Here is a 21,495-nt window from a genome sequence, read left to right as displayed (position 1 = left end):
TGGGCCAGTGACACTCATTATCTGTGGGAAGTGAATTCACACAGGATGACCTGTTGCCACTAAACTGAGCTGTTGTCAGTTCATGCTGAGCCCACACTACAATATCGCCCATCCTCAAAACAACATCCTTGGATTTATCCGCCTCTCCCCATCTCTCTGCTCAACCCACTCTATCCCTTCTATCTGCCTCTTCATCGCTCTCCAGCTCCGTTTCAGCTGATAGAGCTCATTGTGGACAAATAAGCTTAAGAGCATCACTATGGCAACAACAAATCGTAAAAAGCTACATAAGCACTTCATCAGGGGCCGTGATCCAATGGCTCCCCTCAGAGATGGCGCCCTCAGCCTCCCACAACAAGTAAAGGCAGGTCACAGAGGCTCCTGGGAGGAGGAGGAGGAGGAGGAGGAGGAGGAGAGACACACAGAGAGGTGGAGATAGTACAGTAAGAGGACGGGAGAGAAGAGGAAGGACAGTTTTATTCCATCTTCACTTTTCTTTCAGCTGTTCTTGTGTTTTCAGGATCCAACCAGCTTTCCGCTGAGCTTTCTGAGGACTTTTGTGATTTTGTTCTGCTGCAGTTGTGTTTCTTGTGAAGCCCAACACATCTGAGAAAAGAAGAAGAACAAGAAGAAGAAGAGGTGAGAAGAAAAGGAAGAGGTGCTCTCATTTCTGGTTTGGGGTAAACAGCAAAAACTGGTTTAAATTAATGTCAGAAGATGAAGGATGATCTTGTGTCGGACGTAACCAGCAGACTGGAAAGTGATGTCACTGACAAAAAGGAGCGTTGTGCAAACAGAAAGTTAAAACTGCAATCAGTAAGACCTGTTTAAATGTAGCGCTACAGTAACCGGTTAAAATAAAATTATTACATTTACAGAAAATCTGTATAGAACTGCTAAACAATGGTTTTCTTGAGTTATTTCTCAAGCAAAAATGTTTCTACAGTTTTGCTTAGAAAAAAAATACTCATTTAGTTTAATTCATGGCTAATTTAATTTAATTTTTGATAAATTTGGATGGGTAGTCATTCCATAGTCCTGGACTGCTCTCAAAGGGTGTCTCACTTGTTTTGAAGCTTAGAACAAAACCATTATTTTCTGTTACTAGTCAGTATAGCAGAAGGGTAGAAACTGTCCTTGGATTTCACCAATGTTTCCTGCAGTAAACAAATAAAAACCTTCCAGTTAATATGAACCAACAGTAATTGCAGCTCTAAATCACTTTATTTCTACTAAATTCAAACAGGAGCTGTAAACCTTTACATCGGCAAAGCATTGTTAATTTGAGACCTAATTAAATCTCTGATTTTAATCATAATACATCAATGAGCAGCCGACATGTTGTTTTAATACTTTCATCAGAAAAAGCCATGCTAACAAAAGATCCACTCTTGAAAGGCCTTATTAATGCAGCTGTGTGAGTGGATATGTATCTAAAAATGTAGAGTGTACTTTTTCTCTGTGGCTGAAAGAAACAAAGCATAAAATATTAACCTGACTGTGGCTATTCAGACTCTCTTGTAGACAGAAGACAATAATTAAAACAATGTTAGATACATCATGCTGCTTGAATAATCTGCATTGATCTTGGTTTGCCGAGAGAGAAAGTTTTACAGAGAGTGCAAAAACCTTTTCTGAAAGTGTCTCATCATAAAAAACACATTAATTGTGATATTCTGTATTTTCCTTTTATGTTCAGAAATAAGTCAATTTGGGCAAACATTTTTACATTTTTTGTCTCTCCTTCATCAGTGAAAGGTAAAGGAGGACAAGGCCATGGCCTCCTGGTTTGGTTGGAATGAGCAGTATTACCGGAGCCCTCGCAGGGACCCGGCCGACGTGGTCACTGATACCCTCATGCTGGAGTTAAGCTGGCAGCTTAAGGAAGCAGAGAGGCAGCACAGAGAGAGGGAGAATGAATATAGACGCCTGAAGACAGGAGTGGACTACAGCTGGCTGGCCAGCATGCCACGCTCCTCCTTCAGCCTCAGCACCGGTGAGAGGCTCATGTTGGAGGACCTCTGCTCCAAGGTGCCGCCATCCTGCTGCGGGGTGGTCATACTCAAGTAAGATGACACAGAGAAGACACTGAAATGGACAAAAGTGATATGGTTTTAAGTTCAGTACAGTACTTTGACATTACTGCATTAACACTATTCAACCGCTCCTTTGATAGTAGACTTTAGACATCAGAATTAGCGGAGAAGTCTGAATGCTGAGTGTTTGAATTTCTGTTAGAACAAGCACCCACTTTACAATTCCTCGAAGCAAGCAGCCGAAGTTCGAATTCTGACTCAGGCTCATTGCATTTTCCTCTCTGTCCACCCATTTCATAGCAAGAAACTTTCCAATTAAGGCAACTAGTACCTAAAAAATGCTTTCAAGTACACAGTGGTCTGTGATTATAGTCCAAAATAGCGCCTCCTAATATTAGTGGTCATCTAGGTCATTTACCAGTTCTATTTTACCAAATAAAAATAAAAAAAGAAAAGTATAAGCCAATCAGAGAAAATATAGTGTATATTTTTAACCAGACAGCATGCAAAGCTATATGTAGTCCCAGAATCAAAATAAATTGCTGGATATAAGACAGCTACAAGACATGAGCTAAATGGGGTTTTCCTAATTATGTTAGCAAGAGGCTAATTAACTAACAGGACCAAGTTTTATTTATTTATTTCTATTCTAATGTTTTACTACACTGCTAGGGCTATAATTAATTTTTTTTATATTAGAAAAAAAACAGAAATTGCAAGCTTAGAAAAATAACTATACACACATTGCTGATCCATAACAATCTTCCCATTGGTGACAAAAAAAGATTGATTGATTGATTTCAGTTTGAGTTAACCACAGCTCATCAGCCCATTCATAATGACACCATCAGCTGTCCTAACAAAGACCATGCTCTTATTAAGCATACTGATTTTGCTTCTTATGAAATGTGAATTTTAGCTGAGCTGATCTGGAAAAATAGTCCGTGCAAACTGGGCTTTATACATGCAGAAGCAGATATATTTGCTAGTTGTTTCATTGGAACTTTACGCATCATCACCACCACAGACAAGGAGAGGTTTCCTAAAGGAAACTGGTCTGCTGGCCCAATTCTCTTTTATCCAACACATGTCTCCATCCTTTAATCTGCAGCAGCAGAGTTCCTCTGAGCCTGTCTTAGCACCTGTTCTTAGAAAGCTGCTGAGGTCTCCACTGTCTTATTAGCAGTTTGGCTGCATCAATGTAAGTGAGCAAGAAGGGGCTTAACCCAAAGTGGAGGTCACAGTCATTAACTGGAGCATCTCATTAAAATGTTCATTTTCTGCATGTTGGTGGAGACCTCAGTTGTCAGCTTGGTTGTGCTTCAGGTTTTATAACATAAGAAAGATAAATTCAAGTCTTTTCATCTTCTTGTACTTTGGATAATCACAGTTTTCATAAACTGACTTCTTAGACAAAGAAAAACAGAACTGAGTTTGAATATTTAAGGAAAATTTCAGGCAGCCTACAAGCAACAGTTGCAGTAATAAAGACTTCGCTTTTATTTTTTATTCTGACCGTGCAAAAGTCGCTGCAGCCTAAATAAAAGGCCAAATATCACTTCACAGGAGGCGCGTACTGGAAACAGGTTTCTGGGAAAGGTTTACTTAGAGGCTCATCATGGCAAAGCAGAGCTTGTTCAGATGAACATTAATTGGGAGCTTGGCAGGATTGTGGTGTTCGTGCAGGTGGGGGTGCTGATGACGGTGATCCTGGATTGTTTGCACACTAACATTTACCTTGTTGATGTTCTTGTGCAAAGAATCCTGGTTTAGAAATATGTTTTCAGTAAGAATAATGTCCTTTGCGGGAGGAATCGTGCTTCATTATATTTATGTGCGATATTAAGTTACTACTTACTGTTGTTCCATGTGTTTAGTAAACAGTATGTGAACTCATTCCTGCCTTTAAAGTGCTGCTGGTTGCTTTAGAGTAGCTGCAATTTGTGTTGAAGAGCCGCTCCAGAGAAAAAAGCAACAGCATTACCTCTACCAAATCAACAATGTATGATATGACATAAGATGTGAGGTGTATTTCACTTTTCACTTGTTTCTAATAAAGAAAATGTTGCTCATCAAGCAGCCAGAAACATGACTAAATGAAAATTCATATTTACACCATATGGATGTGTAAAGATGCAACTGAAAGATCACAATTTTGGCATAAAAACATTTTTTTTAAAAAGTATTCCTGTTTTTTTTATCTTTGATTTAAACATATTTTACAACTTTCTTGCTTTGTGCAGGTTTAGGGACACCATGCAGGCTAACGAGCCCGAGGTGCATGAGGTGTCTGGCCTTTTCCGCTCCGTCCTCCTAGAGGCTTTGGACAACCACAAGGAAGAACAGGAGGCGCAGCGGCTGGCTCGCCAGTGGAACAACAGACGCTCCATGAGTATGAACTTCCGGTCCCGGATCAAGATCAACCCATTTGGAAGCACAGTGGGCCTCACCTCCCCCGTGGCTGACGGGACTGGGATGAGCGACCTTAAAACTGTGTCAGAGGATGTGGAGAGAGGGATGGAAAGAGAGGAGATGTCGCAGAGGGTGTGGAGCATGCCTGACTTTAGATATAAAGGAAGCAGCAGCAGTAAAGTCGTCTGAAGTGGGGCGATCACATGAAAGATGGTTACTTGTTTAAATGGGGCTAATTAGTCTCCAAGACTGCTGTACTGTATGTTCACGTCTAGCCAAGGGAGATTTACAAATTAGTACCATTCAGCATTTAACCCTGTTTTACCCTTTCACTTGAAGAGGTAATGTGAGGTGTTTCTCTTGACTTAAGAAGTTTTGCCTGAGATGATTATTTTGGAGTTGTTTAATTAGCATCTAAGCAGTCAGGGCTACTTCCTGTAACCAGATAGGGTTAGTCATGCAATTTAATTTTTTAAGAAAAAGGGAAACTATTTGGAAAAAAGAAATAGATTACAAGCCATTACAAGCCTGTGATGTGAAGGCTAGTTTATGACAAAATGTTGAGATTTCTGTGCATTCAATGGTCTTAAATGAAGATGGTGAGTCACCACAATGACGACTCTGCAGCATGATTCATCAAGGTCAGCCAACTGAATGCTTTACTCCTGCACTTTTCAATTTACACAAAGATGTCAATAAATAAACTGCAGATTCTTTTGAGTCAAACATTTAGAAGTAAAATCTTTCTTTAATTGCCATTGTTTTTGTCCATTTTGTCAAACTGCACAACTGAACAGTACACCACAGCTCTGCACCACCATCCACATTAAGCTTTCAACAGCTTTGATACAAGAAGAAAAAACAGTGATTGTATTTTACATTTCAAGGCAGCAGAATGACACTGAAGGACAAAACGCCTGAAAAATAATACGGAGAGCAAGACATACAGTAATAAAAGCTACAGTCTCATATGAAACAAAATGTACATGTTGAAACTATGGATTAAGCACACACTGAGAACATTGTGGGTCCCACAACTAGAAGTTAATGTGAAAACCTAATGGTAAGTTTTCTTAAACAAGTGTGTGGCCAGTCTTAAGTGTTGTAGCGTTCACATGACTAAGTGACACAGCCAATATATTTTTTTTTAAGTATCTAAAACATTAAAGAGGTTTGCTGAGGTCCTAAGCAGCACTCCTTTCTTTTCTCACAGAAGTAAAAATAGTGAAAGTAATCCACTCTGCCCTTTTACTTGAGGCTTGAATCAACAGTTACCTCAATAATCACGGCACAAATAAAACTCAGACTAATTGATTTGCATTGTGGGAAATGATGTACAAACAGGAAGACAAATGTATAAACAGCATCTCTGACTCTGCTGCATTCATTTTGAACAATTCCAATATTTTTTAACTGTGTCGTGAGTCTTTTCTAAAGAGATGATGTGTTATTTCAAGCAGAGTTAAAAGTTCAGAGGTCACAGATTCTCATTTCCGTGGATCACAAATTAACTTCTTACATAACAAAAGCTGTCAGATTAAACTGAAGAATGAATCGCCTGCACAGCAACAAGGTGAAAATGTAGCATCTTAATTTCCTGGCAGAGATAACATCTGCTTCACGCCATCCAACTCGCTGCTGCCCCTCTGTGGCGAAGCCAAATCCTCAGCTGGCTTGTAGAAAACTCTTCAACTGTCTTCTTCTGGAAAATGAAGAGTCATTTCCTGAGTTCTGCTGACATATTGGTGCCCAAATAACTGGACTGGCATCCACGGCGGCATCACAGGGTAGAGTTCAAGAACTCCAGAAGTTCTGCTCGATTTTTATCCCGCTGCAATAAAACAAGACATGAGCCAACATATAATCTGTTACACAACACACACCTGTTTGCTTAAAGAAAAATAAGATTACCTGCTTGTCTTTTTTAGACTTCTTTACTTTCATCTTTATCTTCTTCCCTGATATCATGCTGTACTTGCCTTTTTTCCTGTCCTTCAAGTACTGAAAAAGGAACAAGTCAGTTTAAACATCCTTAACTTTTAAATTAAAACCATGCTGACTGGTATAATCTGTATGTAACGAGAGTAACGAGTAAGGCAGAAAAACAAAATTATAGAGCTACAAATGCCAAAAAACAAGAATTTTTTTGGACTGACTGAATGTTACCAGAACATCACCATTTGTATATATTTTTTTATTCAGAGAATGAGGATTAACATATTTTATTCTTAAGTTATCAAATCTTTGGCATGTTGATGTTGGAAAGAAATGTTAAAAAAATATTGACTAAACACACTGTTACTGAACTCTCAGGAAAAATTCACATTTTACAGTATATGATATACAGTGGTTTGAAAGACAGCAACATGGGAGACGATGTAAGAATTGTTTTTAATAAGAATGGGCTGTTAGTAAATGTTTTACTACCTTGGAGATCTGAACAGGCCCTGAGTTATCCTCTTCTCCTTTTCCTTTCTTCTCTTTTTTACGCTTGTGTTTCTTCTCTTTTTTCCCTTTCTGGTTCAGAACACAAAGAAAGAAAAACAACATTTTCTATGGGAGAAAACAAAAAGGTGTCAGTGAAAGAAATATGTTTAAGTTACTTTTTTGTGTTTCTCCTTTTTCCTTCTCTTGGACTGTTTTCTGGATTTACTGCGAGAGTCTGAAAACAGCAGAAAACAACACACTGAAAACTGAGAAAAAAAAAATCATCAGGCATCAAATTTTAAGGCTGCAAAGTTTACAAAGATCCTGACTTTTCAAGGACATGAGTTCAGGAAAGACTGTCTACATGACTAAATTTGAGAGCATATGCATCACCACCCTCTCTGTATGGGTTGCTTAGGTAATAACACAAGCATCAGTAAGAACCTGATTAAAGTTGCACTATACAACATTTGTTTCAACCGAGCTTTAAAAAGTGCCAACAGTCCATTGATAAACAGTGTTTATTCTTGAACTGTTGTTTTCTGTGGTTTCCACAGCAACCTGTTTTCATTTGAAGCAACCAAAGCCTCTGCACAATGACACACCTGTGCCATCTGCATTTCCCCACAACGTGGTTTAACATATTTTAGCTTCACATTGATGATGGACCAAAACATATATTTATGTTGGCAGTCTGAATATGGCCTTGTATGTGTATCAGACTTCAATATACACTTACCACTACTACTAGAGCTACTTCGACTGCTGCTGGACGAGTGTGATGAACTTGAAGATGAGGAAGAGGAGGACGATGAGGATGAAGATGAAGAGCTGGACGATGAGGAAGATCTACTACGGCTTCTTTTTCGTATCCTTTTTTCTCGTCCTAAGGCAAAAAAAAAAAAAACAACTGTTTTTAATGAATCTTCACCTCAATTTGTTTCCTCCATGTTTAAGTGTAAACCTGAAAAACACATTAAACCCATATTAAGCAGGATTTCAAAATGCTTCATACAGATTTTCAAAAAAGTACAAGCAGTATTTTATCCCAACTGAGAAAATGTGGAACTGAGTTTTTTTCCCCACAATACAATATAGAACCTTGTCCCCCCAGATGAGCTGGCGAGCGTGTCTGGGCAGAGGAAAGTCTGGGCTTCCCTGCTGGCAGCTGCCACCTTGACCCGACCCTGGATAAGCAGTAGAAAGTGGATCGTAGCTTATATTACGGAATATAATTCATGAAATTACAAAGCTGTTGCAGACAACTATATATAACTAGATAGATAGATAGATAGATAGATAGATAGATAGATAGATACTACTGTATTTAGAATACATTGTAAGAGATGCTTGAGCAGACACTGGTTAAAAATTCATATAGCCTACTTCTCCAATAATGGGGTCTGTCATCTTTTCGCAAAACAAGCCTACTATTGACACTGATTAAAATTTTCAAACATCTCCATTTTTTCTGTTGTTTGCAGTGATATCTCTAAGTGTACTGGCAATGTTCTTTCTGTATCCTCAGTAACTTTACCCCTCACCACAACAGTTTACATGACAAAGTATTGGGCTTGTCCCAAAACACTACCATTTTTTAAAAAAAAATCCTAATTGATAAACAACTCTGATTAATGCCTTACCATACTGACATCACTACACAACAGTTCTTAATTCAGTCAAATATTGATCTAATTAATCATCAAAGGGTAAGGTAGTAGTTTTTTTTCTTTCTTTTTTACATCCAGTTAGTAAGTAATCCTCAAATGACTGATGCACCTCTAGCAATTGTTTGCAAAGACTTTCGGGTGTTAACTGAATTTCATGCATAAGCAAAGCTACGCATTAGCCAGTTTCCCCATCATCCAATATCAATCTGTTTTAAAGAAATGTGTTTAAAGGAACATAATACACACATAGGATGTAGGGCTAGAAGAAAAGATAGCTATATTTTGTAAATTTTAATGTATCAAAAAGTTTGCTCAGAAATCAACTTCGCCTGAAGCTCCAGCTTAAACCTGAGCATTTTAAAGTTAGAAATGAAAGTGACAAGTAAATTCTTGCCTCTGCTCGTTGATCTCCTCCTTTCGTCTGCTCTGGATGTGGAACTGGACACTCTGCATTCCGCTTTTGTTGACTAAAACAGAAAAATATTTACTGTTTGTGTGTGACTGCGTCTCGATTAAACGAGAAACTGATTTTCTTTCACACCTGACGTTTAATACTTGACATAACATTAGTATATACAGTTACAAACGAAAACTCCCCCTCCAGGTAAGGATTTAAAACTTATATCCAAAGATATACGACCGACGATTCGTAAAAAGACTTGTAGTCTAGTGAGATTGGTTAATTGCCATTTAAGTGGTGCTTATCGTTTTAGTCGATGCTTTGACCAAGCTTAAGCTAAAGCGCTAAAGCTAAAAGATAAACTACCAGTGCCGGTGAAAGAAGAGAATAGCTTCTGTACTCACCATTTTGAAAACAAAATACAGTTAGTAAACTATATATTTACTGACACCAAGACCACTGAAAAAAATGTCTAAATTGTTTATTTATTCGCTGTTTTGTCCGATAAGTAAGCACTAGCTAGCAATCTATGGAGACATTTTGGATCCCATGATGCATTACGGCTGCCTCACTTTGAAAACACGGGCGGGAGAGCCCGATAACCAACACAGCGCCCCTAGTGGCGAATAAACTAAAACACCAGTACTTCTGCCGACTATAGATGATATATAGAACTTTTTAAAACAAATTTGTTTAAGTTTATCTAGTTATTTGGACCTCATGATGGTGTTGCAAGAGCTATTCAGCAAAGGGCTGATACTAATTGAGAAATTACTCAAATTCTCCCTAGGAGTGAGTGTGTGTGTGAATGGTTGTTTGTCCCCTATGTGTTGGCCCTGCAATGGACTGATGACCTGTCCAGGGTGTACCCTGCCTCTTACCTGTTAATGTTGGGATAGGCTCCAGCTTACTCGCGACCCTTAATGGACTAAGTGGTTCAGAAAATTAATGAATGAATGAATTAATAATTTTGTTCCTCCAAACTTAAGATGTCAACAAACTTTGTCAGTAGGACAATGTTAAACCATCAACCGAATCTAGCTTTCATACGTTATATCATTTTCTTTATCATCAGTACTTTTATTCACAACAGGAGATCAGACAGAGAGTTGGAAATTGCATAAAATAAAGGGTCAGTCTTGAACTCATACCCTACTGCCATACTGTGATGGCCAACATCCTGTAGTTGGCCCACTCAACCACATGCCCTTTTTACCAGTTTATTTCCAACAAAACTACAGCAAGGTTCAATCCAGTGAAAAAACAAAACAAAACACACACACACACACACACACACACACACACACACACACACACACACACACACACACACACACACACACACACACACACACACACACAAACACATAGGCTGCAGTATTGTACAAAAACATATTTATTATGACAGTATTAGTATATTATACAAATAGGAGCACATGCCCACTGTATAAAAACACAACTCTTGATGCACTTCAGTGTTCTGAGCATATAAATCATTAGTAAAAACCTGAATATCTTTGTGTCTATTTGTAGTCAGTTTCATCGAGTTCTCAGTGCTGTTTCAATATTAAACATATTAAAAACATGTCTTCCAGCACTTCAGTGCTGTGATGCTTAAAACAACATGTGGACAAAGTTAGATCTATCCTATGACATACACATGAGCTTTTTGCATCCAAAATGGTTTGAATTCAAACGGAAACAGGATGTAACAAAGAAAAGAGATACAAAAAAGTCTAGCTAATGCATGTAATAAATGTAAAAAATGGTCAAACAGGTCTTGTTTATTTAACCCTTTAATGCTGTTTGTATCAGTTTTTGAGACATTTTCTTAGGGCGGGGCATATTGATTTAAATATTGGTAGTATCAATACCAAGGCTAGTATTAGTATTGTTTGCTACCAGCGTGATGAGATTGATATTTGTCTTGCAGAGAGCTTTTTGGGGGCAAAACGTCAAAGGTGAATGAGAACCAACCGATAGTAGGTTTTGGTTTTATTTTGTTAATTTGCACTGATGACTTTTTCTCAAACAATTGTGCATGATAAAGGGAATAACAGATTTATTGTATTATTTTATTGATGTTATTTTATATTTTTAGAAACAACAAAAGCTTAAATTTAAATTTCAGCACTGCCATTCAGTTTGTTAATAAAATATGTTTTATTTGACAAAAATATTTGTACTGTTTTGTTTTAGTAATCATTGGTATCTTAAATACTTTTCCTGGACTGACTTGGTATCTGATCGATACCATGATTTGCAATATCGCCCAGACTTGTTGAACACTATCTGATACTTGTCTTCTGCCCCCTGGTGGATACCTTTTGCACTACAATAATTTCAACATATATGATAATAAATGGTATAAAAAAATATTATTGTTTACGACTTTTTTACACTTTGTTAAAGGCCAAATAAAGGCTTCAGATTAAAAATGTGATTTTTCTCCCCATTTTAGTTGTTTGGGTTTTAAAAGGTTAATTCTTGGCACGGTATCTGAAAAAAAGAAAAAGTTCACTACCATTTGGTTTGACAAAACTGACCATGTCGATCCATATAAGAACTATACTGTATGTACACAAAAGAATACATCTGCTGTAAAAAGAAAAAACAAAACAAAACAAACAAAAAAAAAAACCAAAAACCAAAAACCAACTTGCCCAGTGGTAATCAAGCTCAAGTTAAATTGTACAAGTGTTCTTAAAAAGATAGAAAATGCTTGAAATCACACAAAGTTTAATTAGTTACAGGAGCATTAAGCAACCATCCCTGCCCACATCAGAGCCACATTGCTGCTTTTCCACACAGTCAGTCTCTGACTCCTCACACGAGGACTGGGCTCCAGTGAGGTAATGCAAAGCAACAGATCAAAGCCCAGTTTACATCCGCTCGGAGCAGACATGGATATGCCAGGTGTGAGGAAATTTATGAAGAAAAACACACACTGATATCTTATAACATGCTTGTTTGCTTTTTTCAATAATATAAAATGACAAAGTAAAGCTTATAAAAGAAGCTGTGTTTCAGCAGTGAAAGTATTGAATGAAAATATGGAAATTTTGTAAATCATTATTTATCAAATCCCTGAAATGTAAATTGGATGAATTAATCTTTATGTATAAATCTTTCAGTGCTCTTCTTATCTACTTATTTAACCTGCACTATGATGCAACACAGCTTGTGAGTAGATACCTTTGTAAGGAAAATACTTAAAAAAATTGACCATGTGTTTGCATATTGTGTATTTCAAATCACAGTAACATAACTGACAACTATGCATTCACGTTTTCTTTTCTGGCTGAGAGGAAAGAAAATGCAGATCTTTATGCTTCTGCTTTGTTCTTTGAGTGATCTGTAGGAGCCAAGCTCCCCTCATTTTCTTCCTCCTCCTCGGGAACCTGGAAAACAGATGATATGTTATCTGTCTGTAGCATAATAAACTATGTGAGTGCCGTGTGTAAACAGTGACCAACTGCTGACCACTATACTAAAACAAGTTTGAACAAAAACTAATGAAACATTTCCATAAAATCTTCATCTTTTTGGTATAATGCCAAGTAACTGACTTAATAACATAAATAAGCATCAGGCAACTGGATCTGCTTGTGAAGTTGACATTTATGAGAAATGGGACTTCTTACCTCCCAGTAAATAGAGTCATCGAAGCAGTTCTGGTCTGGAGGCTGTCCCCAGAATGGCAACTTCATTATTAAACCTTGAAGAAGAAAATTAATTGTTTGATCACTCAGATGTCACCCCTTTTTGAAAAATAATATGACCTTTTTCATTCATTTTTCAGCTGCACCCACCAGTAATGGCACCTCCGACCAAAGCAAAGCCGAGGGATGAAGCCAAGGCAGCAGCTTGCATGGCTGCAGAGCTGACATTTAAATGAGGAATAAAATTATTTCAGAGCAACAATACTGTGATATGTATAAATGTATTATTATATGCAAATATTTACCCATCCTTCTTCCCCAAAGCCACAGACACAATACCAGCCAGCCCACCCAGGACGCCGGGCATGCCATGCAGATTGTGGACTCCGCAGGTATCTTGGATGCCCAGGCTGGATGCCAGCATGGGCTACAGACAAGGGGAGGGAAAGGATTGTTAATCAGTTTAGCTGATAAAATCCTGTTTTAGTTTATGTAATAAAATGAGTTTACATTCTCCATTAATTGATCCGTTTATGAAAAAGGCCAATCATAGCTCTTCAGAAGCAGTAGTGATATTTTCAGAAGTCTAACTTTAACTGACCAACAATCAAAGGTGAAAGAAAACCAGAAAATACACATATTTGAGAAGCTGACATCTAAGTTAATCATTTTTGCTTAGTCAGTTAAGACACATGTTGCATATTTTCTTTCATAATGTGACACATTGAAAGATGAAGCTCCAGATGTTAAAGACCCAGTGAACCATTTCTTTCCCATTATAACCGCCTGAATGGACCTAACAACATGGCTGAAGAGACCACTACTTCTTGATTCTCAAAAGAAAAAGTTAACCTTTTCACTGCAAAAGAAGAGAGATAGGATAAGTGAAAGAATTAAGATGGACTCAAATTGGATGTAGCATGAACTGCACTTAATTTCTCTTTCATTAGATGATATAGGGCTGGTAGTTTGTCATAGTTTTGTAGGCATGAGTGAGAATTTTTTTCTTTTGGTTTGTTTTTGCTTGAGTTTAGCATATCTCACTTTATTTAGGTTTTAGCCTATATTTTCCCTAACACATGTAGAGTTGGATCAAGAAAGAAATAATGTGTTTTTCATCATCAAATATCTTGGTTTTCATTTTTGCTTTTTTCTTTTAACTCACAGAGAGGTACTTGAAGCCCAGTGTAGAGATGGTGCCAGCTACTAATCCAATCAGCATGGCCCCAAATGGCTGGATGTTCATGTCAGCACAAGTTCCCACGGCAACGCCACCAGCCAAAGTGGCATTTTGAATGTGCACCTAAACAGTATAAAGATATAAAACAATAACATGAACAAATCTATGTTTTAAGGTTAGTTTTATGTTGTAAATATTTGGGAAAATGTTCCTGACCATGTCCAGTTTTCCTTTGTGCTCCACAAGGCTGGAGATGGCATAGGCAGAGAGCACACAGGCAGCCAGAGAGAGGTAGGTGTTGATCACTGCACTCAGTTGAGTATAGCCTGGGTCAGCAATGGCCGAGTTGAAGCTGGGCCAGAACATCCACAGGAAGATGGTTCCTGTAGAAGAAGTTTGTTAGTATCCACTGTAACGTTTACTTAGCAGATGAAACTGTTGCCGTCACTCATGCAAGATGTAAGCTGCATTGCATTTCTCTCTGTATCCACTAGGTGGCACTAGCCACTCATTTGCATGAGGCCAGGATAAATTGTTGAGGGGAAAAACTGCTGTAACCATATCAGATGAGTTAGTGTTTTCTGTCTTTATTGTAATTCTAACAAAATATGTCACATCTCTGAACCATGAATATTAGGAAAAATAAAAATCTAAATGTTTAGCCTACCAGGGTCCAGAAATACAAGGTGTAAAATACTCAGACATGACCATTGTATTTGTTAGATTATAAGACCTCATCCACCAATCTATGAAATAATTTTGCTCCAAGTTAGAGTGTTATTATCACCTACCAATCATAGCAAACAGATCTGAGTGATAAACAGATCCATCGTTCTCATGTCCGTTTCTTAAAGAGGGTCGATAAAGTACCCGCGCCACTGCCAAACCAAAGTAGGCCCCAAAAGCATGGATAATCATCGACGCTCCAACATCATTAGCCTGTGAGAAAGAATTTGACACAGACACACAACATTACCGTCATGCCCCTCAGTGTTTAATTCAAAAGTATTTTCACAGTGAATATTTTTGATCAGGAACTGAGCTTGTGTTTTTCCCCCCCATGTTCATTCATGTGTACGTTAATTGAGATTAACTCACTTTCAGAACATTAGCCACCAGATGCTCATTGATTGAAAAGATGGTGATCTCCAGTATCGTCATGACGAGGAGCTGCACAGGGCTGGTTTTACCCAGAACAGCACCAAAGGAGATCAGGACTGTGGCTGTGCTAAAGTCTGCATTGATCATTCTGCAGGAAGACAACAAGTCATTTCAATTGACAAAAACATCACATAATCTTTATCAGCTGCAGAATTTAAAGATCAGAAGTGCATTAATAATTATCTTCTTGGTAGGTTTACTGCTTTAAAGATTTATGTATTCCTGTCTATCACACAAGATCAAATGACACATCAACTGATGTTATGGCATCTACAGAGCTCGGTTCTCATGATAAAAGAACGAATCTTGGATTAAATGAAGAGGGAGAAGAGACAAAGAAATTCAAAGATGCTTGGAACAAACCACTAAAACAAAAACTATTTTCTATAAGTAGTGGTGCAATAAAAAAATGATAATCCTTATTTTCTTTTTGCATTTCTCTTTATCAAGATAAATATTCTCAGTTCTGGATATCGGAGAGGTTGGAAATCTACATGTTAAGACATTTACTTGAAGATGTCGATTTTGATCTTGCCATCATCCATGTGCCAAAATCCCTGCATGAGGAGGCCCCACTGCAGGCCGAAGGCAGCCAGGAGGAGGTTGACGCCCACACTGCTGAAGCCATATTTCTTGAGGAACGTCATCAGGAACCCAAAGCCAATGAAAATCATTACATGGACATCCTGAAACACTGAAGATGTGAAAAGAATGATTAGTCCTATTAAACGAGGCTAGGAAATATTCAGAAGAAGCACTTTAATAAAAATTAAGATTTGGTAAATTAGACATGGACTATTTACCACATCTTTGATGGGTGTGGGACTATTCTTTTGACTTCAAGTGAATTATCGAGAAGTTACTGGACTGTACGAGAATAATCTCCCTGAACAGGAGCTGTATTGTTACTTGTGATTTGTTGGTTGGGAAATTAATTTAATTGCACTATGAATGGCATTCTGGGAAAAAATTTCCAAATGATCCTGTTGGGCTTGTGGCTTAAAAAAATTATTAAGTGCATATGATCTTAATAAGTTTAAACTATTATAAAGTCTAAAGGAAGGGGATATTCGGTGGACTTTTTTCTTTTCGAGTGAGCTGGCGCACAGTCATAGACAACAACCTGGATCATACCCCATGTTTCTTTAGCCACACATGGTACTTCAATTTCATTCAAGAATACACAAAGAAAGTTAAAGGCCATCAGTAATTATAGGCACTCCCTCTAAAAGTCATTATTATGACAGGAAGTTGGAAACCTGTTTCCTAAAAGACTTGACGCTTGATTTAATGAGCTTCTTATGGAAAAACACATCAAGGGAAATAAGCAGGAAAACAATAGACTTCATTTCCTAACTTCCTAATGCGTATTTACTGTATATAACCTCTATTGTCTGGACAGGACATTGCGGCCGTGGAGCAGCCGTAGAGGAAGGCTTCTATAATATGGGAAATATGTTTTTTACTTTCTTGTGAGTGAACTGATACATTTATTTCCACTCTCCGTATGTTAGGTAAATAGCAGAAAGGCTTAAAAGCAGCTAGCCTTATGCTGTTCAAAATAAATAAAAAAGTATCTATAAGCTATTCCAAACTTTGTAATAACATCTAATTTGTGTTGCTGGAAAATTCTATTGACTCTGAGTTTGGGAGGCAAATATAAGCTCCAGTGAGTTATTGCACCCAACCAAGTCCAATCAACTGGTCCTACAATGTCTGCAAATTGTGAGATGGTAATAAATCCCATAGGCTAACATTTCCTCGCAGCTGCAAAGCCATAATCTAGATATTTATAACTAACTATCTGTGGATGGTGTAATGAAAACCTAACCTTTAAATGGCTAACCCTAATTATTTGTGGGTGAGAGTGTAGTAGAAAATTAATTGAGAGTCAGAAGGAAATAGAAAACTAGGATGACCAGCAAATTTGTGTATGCTAATTTGCGATTGTGATTACCTTCCCCCTCCAGCTCTTTTATTAGCATTTTTGGCTAAGCTAACACAACCAACATACAGAAAGTTAAAGTCTTTATGTAGAAGTACATACTGGGACAATGAATATAAAGGTGGTAAAGAAAAATATGTAAGTTGTGTCTGTGTAGTGAACAGATAAGAAAATCTTGTAGCAAGTTCTGAGTCTCCATAATGAGACAGCACTAAAGAGAATAACCTATCAAGAAATTGACTCAACATGGCATCTTTAAACTTACTTAAAAGCTGTCCACATTAGCAACAGCAATAAATTAAGATGTGATTTACGACTTATCCACAACAATAAAAATGTGATAAAGATAACACAATGCCAATGTGAGCAGTCACACTGGAGAAGATAATGGTAAACTGTACCTATATAACCCTTTTCAAGTCATGTTGGCTACTCAAAGCACTTTAATGTCACATTCACACTCTTACAGCACTAGTACGGTTATATACTATGTGCTTTGCTGTATCACTCACATTCATTCCCTGATATACACATTAGGAGGCAACGTGGGGTTTAGTGTCTTAGGCATGGAATTAGGAGAAGCCTGGAATCGAACCATTGATTTTTCAGGTCAGCAGGCAACTGCTCTTCCTCCTGAGCAACAGCCGCCACCATAATGGGCATCTATCTATCCAAGCTCCAAAATGGATTTTTATAATTTGCTACCACTGTATATACTCATCAGCTATCAAATACAGCTGAAAGTGGTACTAGCAACATTGCTATCCATTATTGTTGTCGTAATCTAGCTGTTTTAGCCTTTACAGTCTGAGCTTGACTAAGTTAACCAACCAGAATTAACCCTTTAACTTTTGTCAGATTTTCCAAAATGTTCAAATATCCCTTTAAATAACACCCATTTTGGAATACTAAGGAAGATTAAACAAATCCACACTTATTTTCATAAACTAAACCAGCATAAAGAATGTGTCAGCACATAGAATATTGTGGGAAATCCTTGCATGTGCTTGGACACTTTGTGCACTTAAACAGTGACCTATTGTGTTATCCATGATCAGTTTTAACTGGAAATAACTGACTTAAAACCCTGTTTTTATCAGACAAAAATGTTTATCATCTCCCCTCATCCTGCTGGTATTTTAAGCACTGAGCATAACATTTGCAATGATGCATTGAAAGTGTGGAAAGTGTGAAACTTTTCCCCTGAAAATGTCATTTGACCTTTCTACTGTTCTCAGCCGGATGAATCAGACTAACTTTCCTTGCATTATTTTTAAGGATGCTGAAGAGTTAAAGTTGGAAAACAGCCACTGCTACTGGCACCACGCCCAGATGTTAGGTAAAACACTATCTCCTGAAGAACTGGGTGAATTAAGACAGGAGAGAATATCCTGAGAAGCTTCTGTAGAGGAGTGATGTAACCAGCACAATAAGATCAGTCACTGAATTTTCATCTACTTTTGATGTGACCATTTTGCATGCGAACTTATCAAGTTTAATTTAGAAGCTTGTAACGGGTCAGAGCAGACATATTACTGCCATGCATATTACGTCACAATGATAAAAACCTCGCAGGTTTTTACCAACCCTTTTCATGCATTCATACATTTTATTAGGACTCTTATTTCCTTTTATTTGTATTTGTATTTCTAAGCAGCTTTTGCATGCAGTTGAAAAAAATGATATTTAACATCTAATCTTTAGACATTTATACATTTTGAAACCTGTGGAAAAACTTTTTCTTTTTTATAAAGATTTTTTTCTTAACCAAGTTTTGTGGAAACCTCTAAAGCAGCATAGACGTTGTCTTTAAAGAGAATCTTTGAAGTAGCTTTTACCTAAGATAATTAATTTAGGAAAAGAGAATAAAATGATGAAATCCAGTTGAAAACTTTCCTGCAACACAATGTAATGTGGCTAAAACATCCTATCTAACACTAAAGATATTCACAGTTTAGAGGCTGAGCTAATCTCCTTGGCTCACACCTGCCCCACCCAAACACAGACAGACAAACAGCAGTTTCTCAATGCAGATAACTCCAAATCCAAAGAGTAAACTCATAGTAAAACCTAATAAATGTTTCCTAAAAGTACCAAAGAAGCACATTGAAATATATAAGCACTACAAAGAGCTGCATTTTTTTTTTTTTTTTGCTCCTGCTACCATATAACTGCCTTTAAATTACTCCTGCTTGACCCAGTAATATAAATCACAAGTGACCTCCTCTATGTGAGAGTTGACACTTTCCCCTGCAGGATCCTCTTGACTTCTCAGCTGCATGTGTTTAACTTTGTGACAGAAGAGAATGAAACCCCATGACTCCTGTTATTACTTTCAGCAGACCTGCTCTAAAAAACAACCTCCAAGTTCTTCTATTTCTGTTTGAAAGTAATTGGTAAATTACTGTATACACTTAAAGCATTTATCCCTGGGAAAGAGGATGGCCTTTTTTCAACTCATAGAGCACTCCCTTTTATTAAAATGACCAAAGTTTTGCTTTTTTTTTTCAACTATCTTTCACTAATCACCATCTGACAGCAAACCAGTGTGAGTTACAGATATTTTCTTTTTTTCAGGTTCATATTTAGCTAATTAAACTAATAAAAAGGATTCAACATGTTACAGAATATATATTCTACATATGCTGTGACCCTTAGATACAGAAAAAACTTAATAACCCATAATGTCTTCAGAAGTTGTCTAATGACCAAATACTGAGGTATCCATCTGCAGAGCATCCTGTGCATGAAGCCTCAGGTTGACTTACTGGGATAGAGGCGCAAAGGTTTTTCAGGACCAGTGTCATTGTGGTGCTCGTCATTGTCGTGGTGGTGACTTTTCCCATCATCATAGGTCGTAAACACTGCAAATAGGATGATAGTAACAATCTCCAAAAGCAAGGCCAAAATGGGGAACTTGAGCCTCATGTTGGTGGAGTACGCAGGCATCCTGAGACCAACTCTGGTTATCACTCAAATCGTCCTTTCCTGTCTATCTGCTTCTTTTTTAGAAGTTGTGCTGTGTGAAGGGAGGGAAGAAGGCAGCATCTGGTTTTAAACCGGTGCAGGTTTTGTGGTGGCCAATGACAGGGCGGAAGACTGAGCCCTTGGTGGTGAACACCCCCCCCCCCCTCCTCCTCCTCCTCTTCACGCACTTTGCTCACAGGGGATGGGTTTCCTCTGTGGACGTTGGAGGGTACAAAGCAAAACACAAATGTAATGACACTTAGCCAGTGGGCGGACATGAGAGAAAAACTTAATGATTGCTCCTTTCCTCTCATTTTTCACTGTCAAAGTTATTTTAAATTTAACTTCAGCCAGATCCTTTAATGTCTTAAAATATGGAAAAGGAGATAATATTGTTTACACCCTTGAATACGAATTATAGTATAAAGTTTTGTCTTCATCTGCTCTGCTGAACACTGTTCCTCTTTTTTTATGAAGACTGTTCCCTTGATATTTAACAATTTTGCAGTTTTATTGCTGATGCACCTTAAGTTATATAACTTAATATTCAATATTCATAATATTGACTCAAGATTTATAGTATATTTTGCAAATACGTATGATTTCTATGTAATATAAATGAATCATAATGGCTTATCTTGTGATTTAAGTGACCTTCTGGTGCCCCAGTTCACAATATGATCACATGGAAACACATGTACAAATGCACTAATGTAATACAAGAGAGCATTTAAAAACTTATATAACAGAAGGATCCTTTCATGAAGAGCACAGGAGAGAACATACAAGATCTTTCACATTTTCTCTAAATTAGATTAGATTCAGCTGTAACATTTTATGCCAGCCCTCCATCTTTGGCATTTAAGAGCTCATTTACAGCACAGTGATCGCAAATAATATCAAAACCATAGTTTTATTGCAGATATAAACAGAAACAAATGTACAGAATAAAGGATAAAGCCATTGATGAGGATTATAACTAATACATAATTATACAGAAACAAGTTGCAACAAAGTTGTGTTTACCCACACACACAGTTAATAATATTAATAAAAAGTACACACAGTATAAAGCAACACAACAGAAAAAATATGACTGTAGCAGAATAAATGGAAGTTCAAAAAATAGTATATAGTACATTAAGACTGATTCTATTCTGTTCTATTATATTATATTCTACAGTTATTTAGCAGATGCTTTTATCCAAAGCGACTTACATTTGAGAGTAAGAACAACACAAGCAAGAATTCTAACAAGATGGGACGTCATCATTAAGTTGTAGTCAGACTGCCGTGAGTCCAGTTGGACCCAGTAATGCTAGAGGCAGTGCATAACTGTTTTTCTTTTTTTGTTTTGTTTTTTTTTTCTTTTTTTGTTTTTTTTAAGTCATTTTGTTTAAATACAAACATTACGATTTCATCAATCAATATCATCTTGGGGATAAGTGCACACAGCTTATTCAGTACTTGGTTGAGCCAAAGAGCTGGACAAATCTTTTAACTCATTCTGTTGAGTAGAAGAGTTACGCTAAGTGTGGAAATGCTCCTTAAACAACTGAGTCTTTAGCTTGCTTTTAAAAGTGGATAAGGACTTTGCAGATTGGACGGAGTTCGGTAGATTTTTACTGACTGACT

General features: G+C 37.4%; 3 protein-coding genes across 5 annotated transcripts; 1 reads left to right on the top strand and 2 right to left on the bottom strand.

Annotated features, from left to right (window-relative positions):
* Window positions 1–282: 282 nt before the first annotated feature.
* Window positions 283–5,204, top strand: rd3 (retinal degeneration 3, GUCY2D regulator). 3 transcript variants are annotated; one of them, XM_041976480.1, is made up of 3 exons: window positions 283–639; window positions 1,753–2,066; window positions 4,280–5,204. In XM_041976480.1, exons 2-3 carry the CDS (start codon window positions 1,777–1,779, stop codon window positions 4,635–4,637), a joined length of 648 nt encoding a protein of 215 aa, XP_041832414.1. In that variant the 5' UTR covers window positions 283–639; window positions 1,753–1,776; the 3' UTR covers window positions 4,638–5,204. The 3 variants fall into 3 exon arrangements, with proteins under 3 accessions (XP_041832414.1, XP_041832416.1, XP_041832417.1); XM_041976482.1 differs by having other exon boundaries at window positions 283–658; XM_041976483.1 differs by lacking the exon at window positions 283–639 and adding an exon at window positions 665–816.
* Window positions 5,177–9,565, bottom strand: si:ch211-22i13.2 (uncharacterized protein LOC553945 homolog). The gene is made up of 7 exons (XM_041976484.1): window positions 9,350–9,565; window positions 8,940–9,012; window positions 7,615–7,761; window positions 7,052–7,110; window positions 6,876–6,965; window positions 6,360–6,449; window positions 5,177–6,279 (listed from the first exon to the last, which is right to left on the bottom strand). The coding sequence occupies exons 1-7, from the start codon at window positions 9,350–9,352 to the stop codon at window positions 6,229–6,231; spliced, it is 513 nt and encodes a 170-aa protein (XP_041832418.1). The 5' UTR covers window positions 9,353–9,565; the 3' UTR covers window positions 5,177–6,228.
* Window positions 9,566–10,323: 758 nt separating this feature from the next.
* Window positions 10,324–19,931, bottom strand: rhag (Rh associated glycoprotein). The gene is made up of 10 exons (XM_041976330.1): window positions 19,662–19,931; window positions 15,459–15,642; window positions 14,886–15,036; window positions 14,579–14,726; window positions 14,004–14,170; window positions 13,773–13,910; window positions 12,913–13,034; window positions 12,758–12,828; window positions 12,590–12,663; window positions 10,324–12,346 (listed from the first exon to the last, which is right to left on the bottom strand). The coding sequence occupies exons 1-10, from the start codon at window positions 19,840–19,842 to the stop codon at window positions 12,272–12,274; spliced, it is 1,311 nt and encodes a 436-aa protein (XP_041832264.1). The 5' UTR covers window positions 19,843–19,931; the 3' UTR covers window positions 10,324–12,271.
* Window positions 19,932–21,495: the final 1,564 nt, after the last annotated feature.

This window comes from Melanotaenia boesemani, chromosome 22 (assembly GCF_017639745.1).
Source record: "Melanotaenia boesemani isolate fMelBoe1 chromosome 22, fMelBoe1.pri, whole genome shotgun sequence".
NCBI lineage: Eukaryota > Metazoa > Chordata > Actinopteri > Atheriniformes > Melanotaeniidae > Melanotaenia > Melanotaenia boesemani.
The sequence above is the reverse complement of the archived record's forward strand: the minus strand, read 5'-3'. Positions and strand labels throughout refer to the sequence as shown.